This window comes from Anabrus simplex, chromosome 2 (assembly GCF_040414725.1).
Source record: "Anabrus simplex isolate iqAnaSimp1 chromosome 2, ASM4041472v1, whole genome shotgun sequence".
NCBI classification, from domain to species: domain Eukaryota; kingdom Metazoa; phylum Arthropoda; class Insecta; order Orthoptera; family Tettigoniidae; genus Anabrus; species Anabrus simplex.
Genome location: NC_090266.1, coordinates 976994087 through 977014627, shown reverse-complemented (window position 1 = coordinate 977014627; position 20541 = coordinate 976994087). Strand labels below are relative to the sequence as shown.

Genomic DNA, 20541 nt, shown 5'->3' with positions numbered 1-20541 from the left:
TTGGTAAACAAAACTGTTTTCTCATTCAGAAAGATAAAACAGACAAGAACAGTCTACCCCAAGAAAGTAAAGGAAGATACCTCAGTAGTAAGTTTACAGCAGAATATTATGTCAAGATAAATGGAGAGGAAATCAAGGTATGCAAAAGATAATTTCTAGCAATTACTGGGTTGCAGAAATGTAGGGAGAGAGTGGACTCCATTGTCTCTAAGATAGGTAAAGGATTAATTACACAACATCCGCTGATAGAGGGAAACATAAAATCTGGCCTAATGTGACAAGAGAAAGGAACACAATCTGCTTGTGACCACATTAACAGTCCCAAAATACAGCAGCCACTACTGGAGAGCAGATAATCAACACAAAGTCTTCTTCAACAGCGAGCTCAGTGATTTCAAATCTCTATAATGACTTCTACAAAGACTGGCAGGAGATAGGATAGAACCTGTTACAAAAATCACATAAGAGAATTTTTTTGTACAGAGCTCAACACTGGTTTTAAGTACCCACAGTCTGACACCTGTAAAACATGTGATCAACTAATCTCAGATAGAAAATGAAGATGCAAGACTACAAAAGTTATTAGAAAAGAAAACCAACAACATATGTTCGCAGAACTGATGCCATGATAGAAGCAGTCTAAAGTAGCTGTAGCTGGTAACAAAACTTACAATGTCTCCAGCTTTCTATAAGAGAAAACTTTGCGTGCATAACCTTGGTGTGCAATTATTGTGTCAAGGATAAAGGATAATAGTACTACATGTGTGTGCAGAAGATGGAGTGAAGTGTGGAAATACTTAAAGGAAAACCTATTCACTGAAAATGTAGTTATCTTCACAGATAACTGCCCAGTTTGATGATGATGCTTGTTGTTTAAAGGGGCCTAACATCTAGGTCATCGATCCCTAATGGTATGAAATGAAATAACAAATTAAGAGTTCAAAATCATCCACTGACCAAAATAAAAATGTCATGAAGAATGAATGGATAGATATGAATTTAAAACAATCAGTGGATCCGACCCAAAAACTATCATTAAAAATAGTATTACTGACCAACGGACCACTTCTAAAGCACGATCCTGAATCAAGAATGCTTGTTGTCTAAAGGGGTCCAAGATCCAGGTCAACGCCCCCTCATAATGGTACTTGTCGCTAGTAAAGTAGAACCATGGTGTTTTGCTGACAGAACAAGAACCGAACAATGATGAACAAGTGACTACAGTTATTAGATGAAAAAAAAAAAAAATGACAATTCAGTATAAGTTTCTGGTGAGAAGGCACACTATAATCTGCCATCCGACCAGGACTTCGCTCACACTGAAAAGTTTTGCTCACATTGAAAAGTATCAGAGGAAAGCAACATCTCAAGAGTTTTCCCCTGAGGGATGTATCATATTGTAAAAACAAAATGTACAAGAGTGAACAAACATATTTGAAGTTTTTCATATGAAAAAGGAAGATTCTTTCTGATTTTTCATCACCCCAGGAACTGTATTCTGAAGCTAAAAACATTGTGGATGGACTGGATGTTGATTTCTGTAATGCACTGAGTTTTTGGTTTGATCAAGACAATCCCAACTACACATTTGTTAATCATGCCATGAAACAGGAATATTCTGAGGTCGGAATGTTTACGAGGCAGACCTGCTCAAACACATCTGGATAGTCTACCCAAGACGTATTGTAGCCTAATGCCTATTCCAAGGAAGATGGTGCTGTACTGACATTAAAGAACTCCTGATACCTACCTCAGATCATTATTTCAATGCATCACAAGGATGAAAATAACCTGAAGTTATATGAGCCATATGTTTAAATGGGCTTTGAGTGGTAATTTGTAGGGAACAACATGATATGCCACAAAAATAGGTGTGGCCGAAAACATTGGGCAATGCAACAGTTCACTATGTGTACAGGTTGAAATAAAAGTCGTGATTTAGAGAATTTTTAAAATCCTTAATAAAACTCTCCTGAAAAGACTACATGATGTGGCTTGTCATATTACTGCAATAAGCCCTTCAATTCTACCTTACTCATTTTTCTGCAGAAGGTTATATGATCCAAAATGGATTGTAACTATTGGTGTGTCATTTCTGAAACTATGGACATGTTTGGACATAAGCTCCAAGAAGCTGGATGCATACAGTAAGTGTGCGAATTGATACTCCATTATTCCAGGACTCAGGGTAGATTGAAAAGTTGTGCTGTAACAGTGCGCTTGTGACATTTTATGTAAATTCATTTATTTATGCATTTCACTGCTAGAGCTAACCAATTAAATCCTTATTTGCTTCACTATTTGAAAGAAAATCTGTGATCATACATTAGGAGTGTGATCAATGATACTGGGAAATATAGCAATGGACAGGGCTACAGCACCATATCTCTACAAAGGAACTTAAAGGTATAAGACAGAGGAGTCTGATATAAGCTACTTCAACTTTTTCATCAACTTATTACATGTCACACTACAGAGCAATGCTATATGTAGTGTACATGTCTAATCATTATTAGATGCCCCCTCTGTTTGTCAAATTAGAGAAAGAATCAAGCACATCAACATACTGTTAAAACAACCACATGATATACAGAATAATGATTTCAATCAAAGGTAAGACCAATTGTCAATATGGATCCAGAATGAAATTTATTACTTACTGACAGCGATTTGGAAACTTACACATCGGTCTCGGTAATAAAAAATATTTTTTCATTTATTTTGTCTTCTTGGCCAAATAAATCTGTCCGTGTCATTTAACATGTACATTATTAATTAATTCTCCTGAGTCACCACACACTACACTGTACCGAGAGCTTCTTGCTAAAATCTTTATTAACATTTTTAGCAGCTATTCCAGCAGTTTTGAAAAAGACCGAGTGAACTTTCTTCTAACTTGGAAGGTTTTCTCTTTCCCATCATCAATATCCTCAATATCCATTGACAATAAGTAGCGTAGATCCTCAATACAAGGGAATCCTTTGTCCAGCAGTAGCTTCAAGAGAATTTGAGCTATCCCTTGTTCATATACACAATACAGGGTCTCATATAAACTAAGGCCATTGAAGCGGCGTTTTTTACTTTCTGATACGTAAGCTCCAGTACGGGAAGTGCACTCATAGTTCTTGACCTTGCAAGCAGCCTGCATGTGTTCGACCTGGCAAGCATCAGACGCCAGCCTGAATCTCAGCGGTTAAAATAGTGAGACACCGTTATTTTTGTATGTAAAAGTTCTGGTTTCATCTTAATGGTCATGTGAACTCTTGCTATTCGTGTGCAGAAAATTATAATGGTGTTTATGAAGTCCCTCATTATGATAGGAAGATTGGTGTTCGGTGTGCTGTTAGTGCACGATGAATAATTGGGCCATTTTTTATCGAGGCGACAGTAAATGTAGAGAGGTACCAAGATGATATTTTGACGCCGCTCTTACATCAGTTAACGGAAGAAAAATCGTGTGGGTGGTTTCAACAAGATTTAGTCCCTGCTCATACAGCAGAAGATTCCCTTCTTATAATCTCGGAAGTGTTTGCAGACATAGTGATCAGTGCTGGTCTATTTCCCCCCTCATTCTCCAGGTCTAAAAGTGTGTAATTTTTACTTGTGGAGTAAACTGAAAGTGTGTGTCGAACAAATCCTCACACATGGGAGGAACCGAAAGAAAACATTACGAATGAAACCAGAAACATTACAGTGACAGAACTCACTCGTGCCTGCCAGAATGTGGTTACCAGATACAATGCCTGTAAATCCCAGGAAGGACGACATTTCCAGAGTCTTTTATAAGGTAAGATTTCATATAAGATTGTATACATGCTTAAAGCAGGGCGGCTGCGCGACATTATGTTCGGCTGAAGCAGCTGCCGTAGTGCAGAGTACAAACACCATGCTTTCGGTCCTAGTTTGTGTGAGAGACCCTGTATTTGCAGGTGCTGACTGTGCAAGTGCAATGTTTAATTTGCAGGGCCAAGAATGAGAAGAGAAAATTAAGGACTGTACCTAATATAACCCATAATTTTCTGAAATGTAGCAAAGCCATAGAAAAACTCCCCATGAACAAAATTTGAACCACACATTACTGGCTTTGTAATACTCAGTAGGTACATGGCAGGAAGGACTAATCTGGCTAGCATATTTCTCTGTGATTAAATTGAGTATAATCATGCCAACGAACAAAATGAGGCTCCTCTGACTTGTAGGCATCACAGGTCAGGGAGTCAGTAATATACTTTCAATAAGTTTAGGGTCAAGTTGTTGGACAGGGCTATTATACGAGGCATGTTTTTAAAGTAAGTACCGTTTTGATATAGAAAAAATAGTAATGCAATTTTTCAAACAATGATTTTTTTATATATAAGTCTGTACCTTAAACTAATTCTCAACATGAGTTCCAAGCATATTACGGCACTTGTCATATCATGAAACCAGCTTCTGAATTGCATCCTCATAGAAATCTGCCGCCTGATGTGCCAGCCACTGCAACACGGTCGTTTATAGATCATCATCGTCGTTGTGGCGCTGATCTCCTAAATGCTTTTTCAAGTGCAAGAACAAGTGGTAGTCACAAAGTCTTCAGTAATGACAGACGGTCGCCCACTATGCTTCTCGTAGCGACATTAATAAGACCTTCTTTAAATGCTCTAACCCATTTTCTTATCATTTCCTTGCTCATAGTGTGTTCTCCATACAGTTCAATAATCTGCTGATGAATTTCAACAGGTTTTGCATTTAGAAAACGAATCACAGGGCGTACTTCACACTTGGCGGAACTGTTAATTGTCGGAGGCATTTTCAATACGCACACACAAACGTAAATACGGGTGAACGGTTCCATAATGGCGTTTGTGGCTAGCGTACAGATGTACGTACTGAGTGCGCTTGATTTGAATGACGACCAAAGTTCGGCAACGGCCATATTTGAAAACGGTACTTACTTAAAAAACATGCCTCGTATTTTGAAACAAGAACAGAGTTATTAAAGCTTTGAGAGAGAATGTATCTTAACAAGAGAATATTATACTCTCTCTCTTTTATGTGCGGGGCCGATGACCTTAGATGTTAGGCCCCTTTAAACAACAAGCATCATCATCATCATCTTCATCTTTTATGAGCACTCACAGTGGAGCAATGAATATGCGACTGTAATATGTAAACAACTTTTGCACCACAACGAGCATCTCAGTTCCTCATACATGATGTGCATATAGGCCTAGGTTTTATACCGATAGTTCTTTGAAATAAATACCACATTTGTTTATAAATCAATGGTTAAGCTATATAATAGACATTTAACTTAAAGTTATGTACTGTAATTATACAGACATAATATATAAAAAAAAGAGTTTGGGGAAAGAAATAGTAACAGTTATTTCACACTAGGGTCTACTGGCATTTAAATTTAAAAACATACTAGTCTTATATTTGTACTATACTAAGAAGAGTCATGACTCAATGAAAATTATAGCTTATCATGAATGGTAATACGTAATATACTGATCAAGAAGAGTAGCATAAATAATTAATGGAATTACAAAAACATACAGTTTTAGGACATTCTAATGCTCTTCTATTAATGTAAAAAAAAATTGACAAAGGATACAGTCACAGCAATACTGTACTGTATACAGAGCAGAAAATCTTGCGAGTACAATTATTCACCTTGATTACTGCAGCATGCTAGATGAACAGTTATTAAATGATCACAGCCATTCTGAAAAGTTACTGACCCGTATATGCTGATACAAAGCACAAAAAACAAACACACAATTTCTCACAGCACTAAGGGAAAAAAAAAGCACCTGTGGCACAATGCTCTACATCCTGCTTACTCTGAAAGCCAGATTTTAGTAAATGATGAGACAATAGGTGATACGGTCTTCTAGTTTAATACCAGACTGGGACTTCATGACTGCCATATATCCAATAACTAAATCCTGCTTATAAAATGCATTCTTGGCCAATTGAGCACTAATATAGTTCTTTAAACTGCTTAAGCACAAACTGCTCAAGTTGCTAAAAATACCTATAATATTTAGTAATAATGCAAATTACTTCTGCTGCCACACACATGCAGAATTCTCTTGGAAGAATCTGGAAAAAGCCTCACAATACATTACAAGAAACAAACACTTTCTAAAGCCAAAGTATTTGCATGGACTTGTAAAACATTAACAAAGTGAGTGCCTTTCCCTCCCATTGCTTATAACCTGAGTCACTAGTGACAATCTCTTTTGTCTCCAAGTAAATGTTAGAAAAATCACGATCACATTATTTTATGATTTTAGTCAACTTGAGTTAAAGCAAAAATATCCTTGCTTTAGCTCAAGTTTTTAAAATACACAAACCTAACACATAACAAGCCTTCAATGGAGGGGAGTGTTGATTTGGAAATATCGATGTCATTTTAACTACGTTTCTGGTCATCAGCACAAGAACCTTGAAAGTGATTCCATCTGGGATAGAAACTCCAATATTAAAGCTCTAAAACTTAACAGAAAGGCAAAGAAAGAGCAAGTTTTCCAAACTTCACAGCTTCTGTAACCTCATTCTAATGGAGAAAAAAAATACTTAATTTATAAATAAAATCTTCAAATATCAGCACTTCAAAGTTCTTCCTAACCTTTCTGCTAATGTTCAATGAATCATGACTACCTTTTTTCTATGTTCCCAGAAAAAGCTGAACCTAGAGTATCTTTAAAAGCCAATTATGTCCACAGGGATGAAAAGGCTAATATGCATTCAGCAAGTTTTTCACCAGTTATGACATACTGTTCTTAGCTTTCGTCAACACCATCATTGTTTTCTGAGTCAACGAACTCCACATGTGTGAAAGGAAAGTGACCAACTTTACCATTCAGTTCCCCTTCCCATTGTCCATTAATATTCATCTTTGTCACTTTGATGATGTCCCCCACTTCCAGCTTCAATGCTGTTTTATCGTAGGCATTGGGCACTCGAGCTTGCTTCACACGGGCATATGCAGGCAACTTTCTCTACAAAATCAGAGTCCACAATTAACAGATACATTTTCACAACATTAATAATAATAATAATAATAATAATAATAATAAAAACACTAATAATAACAATAACAACAACAACAACAACAACAACAGGCAATTATATAAAAATTAAAAAATGTGAAGTGGTCAAACAAAATTCTGTAACAGAGTCTGAAATATGTACTACCAGGAAGCATAATTACAACGTGTTGGAAAAAGTAACCAAGTGTTAATGGAATTTAAGAAGAGTTCATAAAATGGGGAAAATAGGATCAGTTCTGAACTTTGAAAGGTTGTAATTTTGGAATTACTTCACCTTTTATGACCCAATACTTTCCAATTTTGAAGAAGAGGGGAGGAGATATGCAATTAATTCCTTATCCTGTTCTATTTCCTGACTCAAAACTGCCTGTCTACCGGTCTTTCCCACCTTCTTTCTTTTTTTCCTTGTTCTTTTCTTTGACAAACATCTTTGTACAATCGTACATGGGATGTCATGAAGCAGTGCAGCTTTTCTAATATTCTTAACACTACCTTTTATAAACTTAGCACAATCAATTTCTTCTAAATTTGGATTTTTGCACACCTGTTTTGAAGGATAAGATTTATAAATCCATGGCACAGCTGGTCCTATTCACCCCAATGTCTGAAAAACAAAACTTCGAAATTGAAAAAGTGCAACAAGAAAACTAAAAACAAAAGATTTTAGTAGAAATTATTAAGGAAACCTCACTAACAGACATATTTATTACAAAGCAAATTTGATACCTTACTTATATATTAGTCACAGACAAAGTTTAGTCAGCTTTGAGTTTCAACAAAATTTGGTGCATTTGTTGACAAAATTTCATGCTGCCAACATATGAACAAGAAATTTATCTCAGACCGTTAGTACATATCACAACACCAATGGGTTTCAAACAACTTTTTTTTTTTTTTTTCCATGATGTTCATAACAACAGTAAATTTAAACCCAAAGTTTTGATCCTATGACCCCACTGAACCTATTCACCCCATTTTATTGTTCACTGAAGTTTACAGCATTTATCCAAACATTATAAAAACAGGTACTTGAAACATGATAAAAACAGATACTTAAACATGATAAAAACAGGTACTTAAACATGATTATAAAAACAGGTACTTAAACATGATTATAAAAACAGGAACTTCCAAACTTACAGCTTCTTCCTGAATTTCAGACTTCCTATCTAAACCCTGCTAACTCTTTAACGCATGGTACAGCATATGGCATCTGCAAAATCATTTGAAAAATTATCTGGATGCATCTAGCGGAAATTTTGTGAACAAGTACGTGCTTGACATGTGCTTCGTAATCTTAATACAATATGTTTGGCATCTCCGTAACTGTCAAACATAGTTAGTGGGACATAAAAGCAATAAAATTATCATTTATCAGAATACCTTTGCAATTGTTTGAGTGGTTCTCTGCACTATGGATTTACGGTGGTATCTACTCACGAGCAGAAAGAGGATTTTATCATGCTATCATGGAATCCAAACAAAACTGATGCAAGTTTGCTGGATGTAGTGGGTTCACATTCGTGGGTTTTTGTGCGTGCATAAAATGTGGAAGTGATTCATTATTTCAACGAACACAAGAATTGCTACGTTTCCACCTGAAGTCTGGAGTGATCACCCTCATTCTTTCAGCTGTGATGATACAGTGTTCCTAATGCAGAAGAAAGTGAAACCAAGAAACAGTTTAGTCAATGAAATCATGCATGCAAATACTTTGGAGAAAGTAAGTGGAAAGAATAGAGGAAGAACACTTGTTTGAGTACACATTGTAAAATATCATGACTGAAATACAATTAACCTACTATGCTGTCATAGCAGGCAGAGAGTTGATACTCTGATGTGTTGCATCTCAGGTGGCAGACAGGGCAGCCCCTCACTGGCTTGCCGGTGGACTTGAGGAAAATAAACTAGCTCTCGCCGACCAAACATGTAACAATCTCTACGGACAACAACTGTAGTTGTAACTCAGAGCTTGCTCCATACAAGATTGCCTACCTTTGAAAATCAAACATGAAAGAAAATCTTTTAAGGAAAAACCTAGCACCTGGCAATAGCCAAAAAGACTGCATTTGGATACAGTGGGCAGTCACTTGAAAGATTGATGAATGGGAGCATCAGAAAATACCCAAAACTGATAGTTCAAAATGTAGACTCAAGACAGGGTAGATAAACAACATAGCTACACACAATATAAATTCCATCAATCAGGGAAACTCAAAATTTTGACAGACAAAATTGATCGCAAAGGGATTCAAGAGTTCAAGAAGTGAGAAACACTGATCAGGAACTGATGGTAAGCACAGCGATATAGAATTTACAAGGGAATACCAGGAAAAGTAATGAAGCAATGTCCACAATTTGGAAAGGGATTCGTGGTCAATCTCAAAATAATTGAGTACATTATAAAATTCAAAGCACAATCTCCCAGCTCTATACTGAACCCTATCGGTCATTGTTATAGAGGCATGATTTCAGCCTGTGGTACCACGTACATTCAAGACCACCCTGAAGAACCTTGGAGATCCTTGTATTTTAATTTATTGCCTGGGAGTAGTTGAGTGGTGCAGTGCTCGTGGGAATGGAACAGCTAAATAATTAGGAAATCTCTGGAATCTCTTAAGACAAATTTATGACCCCAAGCCAAGCGAGTTAATTTAGACGCAGGACGCTAAACCCTTTTAAAGAGGTGGCGAGTCAACAAAGATTTGGAGCGAAAAGGAAATTAATTTATATCTTAAAGCACAGAAGAAATGCATTTAATCTGGGAAGAAAATTGCAACCTCCATAAACTGAGCAAAATTTTGATATGCGACTTGGGCATAACTAAAAGGGCATATGCGAGATTAGTACTTAGCGCGCTTCTTGCAAGAGACCGCCGGAGGGAGAATCTCGTGGGGAAATCATTAGCTTGGGTACGCGAGAAGTGTTATAAATATGCAGCGGTAGAGCACTCGAGACGGGACTCTTTGACTGTCTCGCGACTGCGACGGTATGATACTACTCCAGGAGGACATCGTGAATCAGATCTAAGCGGCGAGCTGTTAACATCCAGTACAATCTACTTGGGAATCGAAGTAAGTAAATAATCTTCATAATCTAGTTGAATCTTTTAGACTACATGTGTTTGTTTGCCTGTCATGGAAATGCACTGCCAATAACTCCACTATCTCGCTTATAATTCGAATAGCTTTAAGGGCCAAGTATTAGAAACGAGGTTCGTAATCTTATTATAGCTCAGATGATTTCTGGCCGTTTGGAGAAATCGTTCTGTGATAGAAAGACTGAATCTAGGCACAATATGTGAAAATGTGAATGATGGGTGTACTTGACGTCGTTCTAAAAGGAGCTTTAAAACGTGTGAAAGGGGCGTGAGTGGAGACTGACATTGTAGCAGAACTCTTGGTAACTTATGTCTCTTTTACAGTTTCCCTTCACGTATACAACGTGAGAAACGTCGCAGAGAACGAGAGAGAAGAACAGCGAGCTGTAGCAACGGAGCAGCTGTCGAGACAACCGAGCATCGGACGCGGGGACTCCAGGAAGGCGAAGCTCACCACAATACTGGAAGAGACACTGGACCACTTTCACGGAAGCTGTCGAAGAATCATTCACCAGCCAGTATGAATCCAGCGATCTACATAACTTTGCAGATGGCAGTGTCATCTGTCAACATGAGATAAGTTCCTGGGTTCCATAGAGAGCCGCCTCACAATGTCATCGGTACTCCCAGGTCAGACAAACCCAATTTTTAATTAGCATGGGCTAGATTAAAATTAAAATTCAAGGTGCCATCAGCCACGACAGTTATGTAAATAATGGTTTGTATAGGATAGGTATGCACAGACCTCGAACTCTGGACGGTAGAAATGGTTGTAAATTTTATATTTTCACCTTGTATTATGTTTGTTTCTGTTCGCGGCATCTTTTATGCATTGGTCACGTTAGCTAGGTCTTTTAGCCAGACACGGGAATTTCAGAAGCAGAGCATTTTTATTTCATTGGTTATTGTACGTAAGTTTTTCATACTGGAGACAGATTCCTTGACTTGCACAGGTTGGCATGGCTGGAGGTGTTAGACATGGTGCTAGTGCTTCATATGCACGGTAGAGATAGCTAATCGCACGCATGGACGTTATATGACTGAGTGCTGTTGATATGATGAATAATTTTGGTAGTGCCAGGGAATTGAACCCAGGTGTCATGATGAAAAGCCCTATGGAGGCAAAGTATGTGAGAGTTATATGACTGAGTGCTGTTGATATGATGAATAATTTTGGTAGTGCTAGGGAATTGAACCCAGGTGTCATGATGAAAAGCCCTATGGAGGCAAAGTATGTGAGAGTAATATGTATGCCCAAGCCCTATGAAGGCAGATATAGATGATTTCAGCACTAAAAGGTTAGATGTGTGTTAATGTAAGGGGGTAAGAAGTCCCTGTAGTTGAACAGCTGTGCGTAGTGTAGGATGGCGGGGGAGAACACTTTGCCATGTGACTTGTGCGAGGCAGGGCAGTCGAGTGTGACGTCAGAGACGAGAAGATTTGGTCTCTGTCTGCGTGTTTGTTTTGTTTTCAAGTGCTTAGGGGGAGTCGCCCTCGGCTTGTGACCTTGACTATAGCTGCCTGTTAGGACCGCAGTTCGCTTGTTTGGTTTATTTTTTTCCTTGTCTACTTCATCTCTCCACGTATTGTTGGAGCGGGGATATTTTTGGGTTTATTGATAAGTGTGTGTACCTTAGTTAGGTTGGACTGTGAGCTTTCATCCAGTCCAGGTCTTGTACTGTAAAGCTTTGATTACGGAAGAGTATGGGTTCGAGGTCATGTGACGCAACGTTTTTACGCATGGGAGATTGCCTTTTGATTTTTCCTTTTGCCCAGATAGTTCTCTTATCTTCCTATTTCGACTTATTCTGTTGTTCCACCCTTGTTCCAGCCCGGCAGACCGATTGTTTTGCGACATGGAGGTCCTCGGCGAAATCATATTGGAATATATCAGATATTCAAACTCTTTGTATATATGGTTTTGGATTTAAATTTTTGTAATAAATTCATCATGTTATTTTATGAATGCAGCTTGGTTTCTCGTATTTTTGTCATTTTTATTTTAGATTATTCTTACCTGATATGTCACATATCCTGTTGTTTATCGTAATTTCGCCCTTTGTTTTCCCTTGTACCCCTGAGATGTGCGTGACTGAGTTGCTGTGCGAGGATATGTGTTCAGGTAAGACTATGTGCACAAGCTCACGATTGTGGGAGTTTTTTCACTACTGTGCTCTTGGTTCGAGACCGGTATTCGCCTGGCCGGAACCATAGGGCCCTGTAGGGCACAATGAACTACCTATAAAAGCTGCAAATACAACATACAGAGTAATAAATGCCTATCCCCCAACAAATAATAGAAATAATAAGAACACCAGAGATTTGAATGGATTTTGGGAGCTTCAATATCAGATAACAACAAAAAAAATCACACAAAGATTTTAATTGGAGACTTTAATGCCCAGTTAGGAGGGGAAAAGAGAGATAGAGATGTAATAGAGAAGTGGCCAGCACAAAGAACAAACAGGAATGACATAAGACTAGTGGAATTCTTCAGAAATCATGATGTGATCTCAAAGTCAACATACTTCAAGAGAAGACCAAGTAAGTTCAAAACTTGGAAACATCCCGACTGGAAAAACAGAGAATGGCAACTGTATCATGTATGTACGGATAAGAATTACCACATGGAAATCTAAAATGTGAATGTCCTCAGAGGTATAGATACCAGATCAGATCATTACTTGATAAAAATAAAATTCATCTAACTGACAAAGAAACATCCCATCCCAAAAAAGAAGAGAACCTATGACCCTCAAACTAATAAATAACAAGGAATACGAAGAAAGAACTAGGAACATTAAAACAGATCATGAGGAAAGAATCCCCCAATTGAAAGAAATAGCTCAATAAGTAGCCCCAATAAATCAAAGGAAAAAACACCAATGGTGGAACAATGAATGTGGTAAAACAGTGGAAGACACACCAATCCCGGTTAAGGTATCAGAGTTAAAAAAAAAATAATAAAAAAAAAAAACACCGCTTGGAACTCGCAAAACAAAAAAAGATAACCCAAAAAATAATGAGGAGAGTTAAGCACAAATACCAGAAAGATATACTTCTAATGATAGAAACAAAGAGCAGGAAAACAAACAAGAGATAACTACAAAATATTTGGAAGACAACTACAAAGATATGATCCCCCATCATTAATGTTAAGATAAAAATAAGATGGTGCATAGCAATAGAAAGAATACAACATTTTTAACAAAGTCTTTAAAAAAATTACCAAATTGCAAAGATTCCCAAAACTTCCAATAAACACATAAACCCCACCAGCAGAAAATATAAAGCCTTGAGAGAGCTCAAAAACTACAAAGTGAAGAAGATCAAACATTTGCAGAACTTTGGAAATATGTAGCAGAATAAAGTGAAAATATCATTACACCTACACAGAGTAAAAGTCTAAACAAAGAACTACCAGAATAATGGATTACAGCTATTAAAAAACCACATGCACGCAAAAAAAGGAGAAAAATTCAGACAACTATTACAGGAACTTCCCTTTTGGATTGCACAAAGAAAGTCATATCAAGAATTCAATACAATATGATTCAGATGTTGACTCCCACAGGGAATCTGAAATACTTGTTCTGAATGAGCAAATTCATAATACCAATATAAATGGTCCTCTATTAGACATAAATCCTCCAGCCGACTCATTCCTGGCCGCCAGCGTTTCGCCCCCCGTGTGCTAGGCTGGGCTCATCAGTTGGTACCTAACACACCCACCAAGACGCTGGCCAGTGCATACCGTGGAGGCCACTGCGCGGGTTAATTGTAGCCACCGGCAGTGCCAATGCACTATGAGAGACCCCGTCCCACCACCAAAAATATCCAGTACAGGACCATTTATATTGGTATTATGAATTTGCTCATTCGGAACAAATATTTCAGATTCCCTGTGGGAGTCAACATCTGTATCATCTGATGGCCGGGCAGGCAGCGAAGTAAAAATAGTGAAGCAATTTAAATACAACAACTATGCAGACTGCACCAAGGTGTAGTCTTAGATAAAAAATCTAACCTGGAATCCACATATAGAAAGGAACATAACCTGGGCCAAAAACTTGCTATATGCATGTAAAACAGCCATCGGGAAGACATGGGGCCTATGACCATCAATGGTAATGTGGATATATACAATGATCATTAGACCATTGATGGCCTATGCTGCAATCATCTGGTGGCAGAAAGTAAGTCAAGGAAAAGTCAAAAATAGATTGGATAGCCAACAGAGAATGGCATGCATAGCCATAACTGGGGCTATCCATAGCATAAAGGTTAGTGTTATTAGCTGCCGTCCTCGGAGGCCTGGGTTCGATTCCCAGTACTGCGAGAAATTTAAGAATGGCAGGAGGGCTGGTGTGTGGTTGAAATGGCACATGCAGCTCACCTCCATTGGGAATGTGCCTGGAAAGAGCTGCACCTCCTCGGGATGAGGACATGAGTTTACTTTTTTTTTTTTTTACTGGGGCTATGAGAACTATGCCGACAGAAGCCTTGAATACTTTACTAGACCTCCCATCAATATGCAATTTCATAAAAAGACAGGCTAGAATGAGTTCACATAGACTGGCACAATCAGAGTGCTGGAATGCAGAAAGACCCAATCTATGACATTGCAAAATTAACAGAGTAATAACAGAGGAAGTTCTACACATGCCTTCTGATCATATAATACCGAAGAACAACTTTGAGAAACCGTCTGAGACCCAGATAATATAAAAAGACAACTGGGATATCAACAAATGGAATACTGAAGAAGAAGATATATTATGGTGGACTGATGGCTGAAAGACTGTGGATGGCACAGGAGGAGGGATCAACGGGGGAAGACCTGAGAGATCAATCCAGATGAGCCTGGGCAAACACACTACAGTCTTTCAAGCTAAAGTGATAGGTATCACATGTCTTGAAGAAAATCTGAAAATGAACTATAGGAATAAGAACATTTTCATTTTTTACAGACAGCCAAGCGGCCATTAACTCTTTCCCGCGGATTGCGTAGTAAAGCGTACTCTACTTTCAAACCGTCTTCCTCTGCCATCTGTCTGCTAAACATATAACTTTGGAACCAGTGAATTCCCTACGCTTCCTAGATACTACTGGCATGCACGAAATCCTAAAATAGTGTTCTTTTATATGTTTTCTTAGATATAACAGACAGCTGACTGACTGTAAACACATTGCAACAACATGGCTGCTCATAACCCGTTGAATGCGGAGGATATTTGTTACAAATTAGATCAATATGTTGACAAATGCAATGGTAGTGAGTTTGAAGTTGTAGGTATGATAATAAAAATGGTATGGGAAGCATTTGGGACAGGATATGAATCTGAGAGAAATCGAAATACGGCACAGGACAGGAAATGTTCATTCAGGTACTGTATCCTTTTAAAATATTAGGCCTACTTGTAAAAACATAATTATCAGTTTTAATTCTTCAGTTAATTCTGTTTCAGACTATGAGCTTCTACTTAATTACATAATAGCCTATTCCAACTAATGTCAATTTATCTTCCAATCCCATTCAGTCAAAAATTGTTTATAGTTCAAATGTCTGAGGAAGCACTATTTACAATCTAAATACCTTCATCCGACTGATCCCGAACATGAAATAAATGGGGAGATTCAGGGTGAATTCCTGCGTTCTCTGCATTACCAAGAAAATAAGAGCCCCATCATGCCCAGCAATTTAGACTGACTTCAAGAACAAGCAATTTAACATTATGCACCATATTGGATGCTTCCTGATGCATCATTCTGAACAGCGTGGGAAGGGGGGGGGTCTTTCATGTAATTAGGTGATCTCATTGTATCATTTTAGAATAACTATAGTATTTTCCATGGTTACAAAATTTGAAAGTAATATCGTAAGTAGTTTTTACAGAATAAATTATTTAGTGAAGGTACTCCACAACTATACCTGACAAGCAAATTATTACTCTAGGTTTTGCCCGACAGAGAGTCAAAAATATTCTGTGGGAAAGGGTTAAGGCACTAGAAGCAGTCTGGATAATATCCAGAATTGTCTGGTATTGCCATTCACTTCTCTTGAAGCTCTTAAAAGTACAATATTGTTAAAATAATAGGTCTATATGTACCAGGGCATGCAGGTATAGAAGGAAATGAAAAGACACATAAACTGGCCAGGAAAGGGGCAGAAACATATTTTGTAGGCCCAGAACATCTATCTGGGATTTCCTACGGACTAGCATGACACTACATAGGAAAATGGGTACAAAAGAAACAAATGGAGAACTGAAAAAAAAACCCTCCAGGATGCAGGCTTTCAAAGGAACTGATAAAAGGACCAAACAAGAAGCATACTAAAGAACTGTTGAAACTCAGCAGAGAAAATATAAGATGGGTAGTAGGACTGCTGACAGGACACTGCCATCTGAAAAAACACTTACACAAAATTGGAGTAATAAGAGACAATATATGCAGAAAATGCAATGTAGCAGAGGAATCAAATGCGAGATGCTGGGTAAAATCAGACTCTCCACACTAGGACTACCAGGTGATGATGATGATGCTTGTTGTTTAAAGGGGCCTAACATCAAGGTCATCGGCCCGTAATGGTACGAAATGAAATAAAGTTCAAATTCATCCACTGACCAAAATAAAGTAACAAATGTCATGAAGAATGAATGTATGGACATGAACTCGACAAAAAAATCACCCAAAAAAAAAGACCGTAAATAATATTATTACTGACCAAGGGACCACTTATAAAGCACAATGATGATGTCTAAAGGGGTGCAAAATCCACGTCTAAGGCCCCACAGAATGGTACATGTCGCGAGTAAAGTAGAACCATGGCATTTGTCATGTTGGGGTACTAATCAAAAGTAGCAAAGACTCACAGTGTTCCACAGAAGATGGTACTACTCACAAGGATTGCACTTCGTACAGGGAACGCAGACCTAGGATGTTTCTCACACAATGGCGCCACTCAGAGCCAACACAAACCGATAAGGTTCCCCACCTAGGTGTACTAATCACAGGCGCCGGTATTCCCGTGGTGTTCCTCACATAGTGGGTACTAATCACAGGCAACGCAGACTCAAGGTGCCGCTCATATAGCGGTACAACTCACAGGCTACGCCCAGACCCGCGGTGTTGCTCACATGGGTACGACGCACACCCCCAGGCCAGCCTCTTTACTGCTCCTAATCACAAATCTATTTCGTACCAATTTGGTGGTACTACTCGCAAGTACAAGCAACACATGGTGTTCCCCGCATGATGGTACGAATCAAGAGTAGTTTCATGGTTCTAATTCAATCATCCCTTGGTCGCCCCTTTTAGTCGCCTCTTACGACAGGCAGGGGATACCGCGGGTGTATTTCTACATGTGCATCCCTCACCCGCAGGGGGTACTACCAGGTGAAGAGAGAGAAAAAAAAATCCCAGAAGACCCAATAAGAACAACCTGCAGCTTTGTGAAGGGAGCAGGTATATCTAGGTGGGAATGAAGGAAAACATGGTAACAAAAGATCTTAGAGGTCGACACTAATTAGGGACTAATATTTAGAGGCCCGATGAAAAAAAGAGGCAGAAGAAGAAGAAATACAACTAGGACGAGAAACCTGCATGGCAATAAAAAACAAATAAAATGATAAAAGCTCAAAAATTAACATGGTCTACTGTACATACAACAAAAATTATATCGATCAGAACAATATTACAAGACTGTGGTTCAGCCAGGTGACATACAGAAGTGAAACTCTTTTTAAAGTCAATCAGAGATACAGAATTGAAAACATCCCAAGAGCAGAGAGAAGAATATCTAGAACATGCAAAGATAAATATAAAAAAGATGGGCAATGGTGTATACTGCCAAATGAAGTGGTGTGAACTGGAGCCCACCACAGATACTATACGGAAGAGGAATTTTTTTTTTTTTGGTCACATTATGCGGACATCAGAAACTAGATTACCAAGAAAAATTATAGAGAAACTCTGGAATCTGAAGCAACCAAGTAGGATGGATTAAGTAAATTAGAGAGTATAAGGAAAAAAATAGAAATAAATCAGGAAGATTTGAAAAACAAAACAGAAATTTCAATGAAATTGAAAAACATAAACATAACAGAAAAGAAAAAACACAAACAAACAAACTACATATAATGAAAATATATTCACAGTTGAGGAACGACAGAAGAGATCAGAATGAATGAAAAGCTACTGGGCAATTCGAAAACAAAACTTACTGAAGATGATGATCAGAAAATTATTGCCTGCAGAAAAGAAAAAAGAAATTTCTATAATGTACCATATTTCTTCTTTTATGACCACATAGGATCACTTTAGTCAGTCCGTTGTTCAGGTCTCTTTGAAGGGATTGTTCGGGATTTGCGGTCGTCCCAGTACTTCTTCAGACGCTCCGATCTTGGTGACCTTTTCTCAGTTGAAAATATGCATGTTGTTGGTTTGTTATGTGTAAGGGTAAAGCGGAGGTTTGTATTCTTGAGTTTTGTATTCAATTTTAACTTATTTGTGGTGTCTTCTGCTGTAAGGCCTATTACCTTCAGATCCTCTCCTACTTCTCTGATCTATTTACATCCTGTTGCGGTATTTTTTGAGGCGAGATTGTGTTGTACTAGATGTTTCAGAAGTATCGAATCCTGCATCCTCATGATATGTCCAAAGAATCCCAGTCTCTTCTTACGCATAATATCTGTAATGGGTTCTAGCTCTTTGTACACAACTTTGTTAGGTATTAGCTGCCACTGTCCATCTTTCTGGTATTTTTTGTTAATGCAGGTTCTTCCAATCCTCCTTTCAATTTTCTTAAGTCTGTCAGTCTTTGATTGTTTATTCAGGTGAAAAAATGTTTCTGCTGTATATGTAGCTTCCGGTTTTATAACTGTGTTGTAGTGTTTTATTTTTGCATTTATTGACAGACATTTCTTTTTCTAGATATCCCATGTTAATATTTGTGCTTTAGCTAATCTATTTGTTCTTGTTTGGATTGAGATTTTTTCGTTTTGGTTGTGTGTTATTATTTCTCCAAGATATTTAAATTGAGTTACTATTTTGATTTTATTACCATTTATGGTAACTTCTTTTAGTTGTGTTGGTTTTTGGTGCATAATTTCTGTTTTTTCAAATGATATTTTGAGGCCAATTTTATTTGCAATGTTTTGAACTTCTGATATCTGGGTTTTTGCTTCTTTTATGTCTACTACTAGTAATGCTAAATCGTTAGCGAAACCCAGGCAATATGTTTTGATTTTTCGACCAATCTTTATTTTGGGGGGGGGGACGACATTTCCCATTACCATTTATAGAGCACAATTAAATAATAGCGGTGAGAGCCCATCTCCCTGCTGTAATCCAGTTTTAATTTCAAATCTCTGACGTTTCACCCCTAAACTTAACTTTTGATTTGGTGTTAGTGAGAGTCAATTTTATCATGTTTATTGATTTGGGGTATAGTCCAAGGTGTCTTAAAATTTTAAACAGAGATTCTCTATGGATGCAATCATAAGCTTTCTTGAAATCTGCAAATGTTATCAGCATTATCTCTGTTTCTTCTCCTGTTATAGTCCATTATCAACTTAAGACTCATGATCTGATCAGGACACCTCCTCCAGGGTCTGAAACCTCCTTGATATTCTCCTAGTTCTTTCTCAAGTTGTAAACTTGTCCTATTAAGGATGATTATTGAAAATATTTTCTATGTTATGTCTAGGAGCAAGATTCCCCTGTAGTTATTAGGGTCGGTTCTGTCTCCTTTTTTGTGCAGTGGGTGAATGAGGGCTGTTGTCCAGTGTTCTGGTAGTTCTCCTTTAATCCAGATAGAGACAAGTTGTTGATGTAGGGCAACTTTTGGTGATGTTCCTGCATATTTCCAGATTTCCGCAAAGGTCTGATCTTCTCCTGGCGCTTTGTAGTTTAATTTATTCAGAGCTTGGTAGACTTCCTTTATTGTGGGGGGATTTATGTTCTCTGGTGGTGTTTTTATCAGGGTGTTGGTGTCTAAATGAAGGAGTTCTGTAGATTCCTCACAATTTAAAAGCTTGTTGAAATATTTAGCCAGAATTTCTGCACTGTCTTTATTGTTATGAGCCAGCTTACCATTTTCATCCATCAGTAAGGTCGGAGGTTCATATTTTTGGAGCCGTTTTCTGAAGGTTTTGTAGTAGTCCCTTGATTGAGTTTTATTGAATTGTTCTTCAATTAACTGCAGTGTGTCCTTATGATGTCTTTTTATCCTTCTTATGACTTGGGTAGTTTCATTTCTGTTTTACTAGATTTTGATAGAATATTTCTGTTTTTTGGGACTGACATAATAGCCATGCCTGATGTCCTTTCTCCACTGTTTCATCACATTCACTGTTCCACCACTGGTGTTTTTTACATGCTTTAATTGGAGCCAGG

General features: G+C 37.9%; 1 protein-coding gene across 3 annotated transcripts in view; it reads right to left on the bottom strand.

The window, feature by feature from the left end:
• Positions 1–1240: 1240 nt before the first annotated feature.
• Positions 1241–20541, bottom strand: part of Crk (Crk proto-oncogene, adaptor protein) — a 173239-nt gene continuing 153938 nt past the window's right edge. For all 3 annotated transcript variants that reach the window (XM_067141793.2, XM_067141791.2, XM_067141792.2), the window contains one exon: positions 1241–6992. In XM_067141793.2, the coding sequence (XP_066997894.1) occupies positions 6774–6992 (219 nt within the window). In that variant the 3' untranslated portion in view covers positions 1241–6773. The remainder of the gene's footprint in view (positions 6993–20541) is intronic.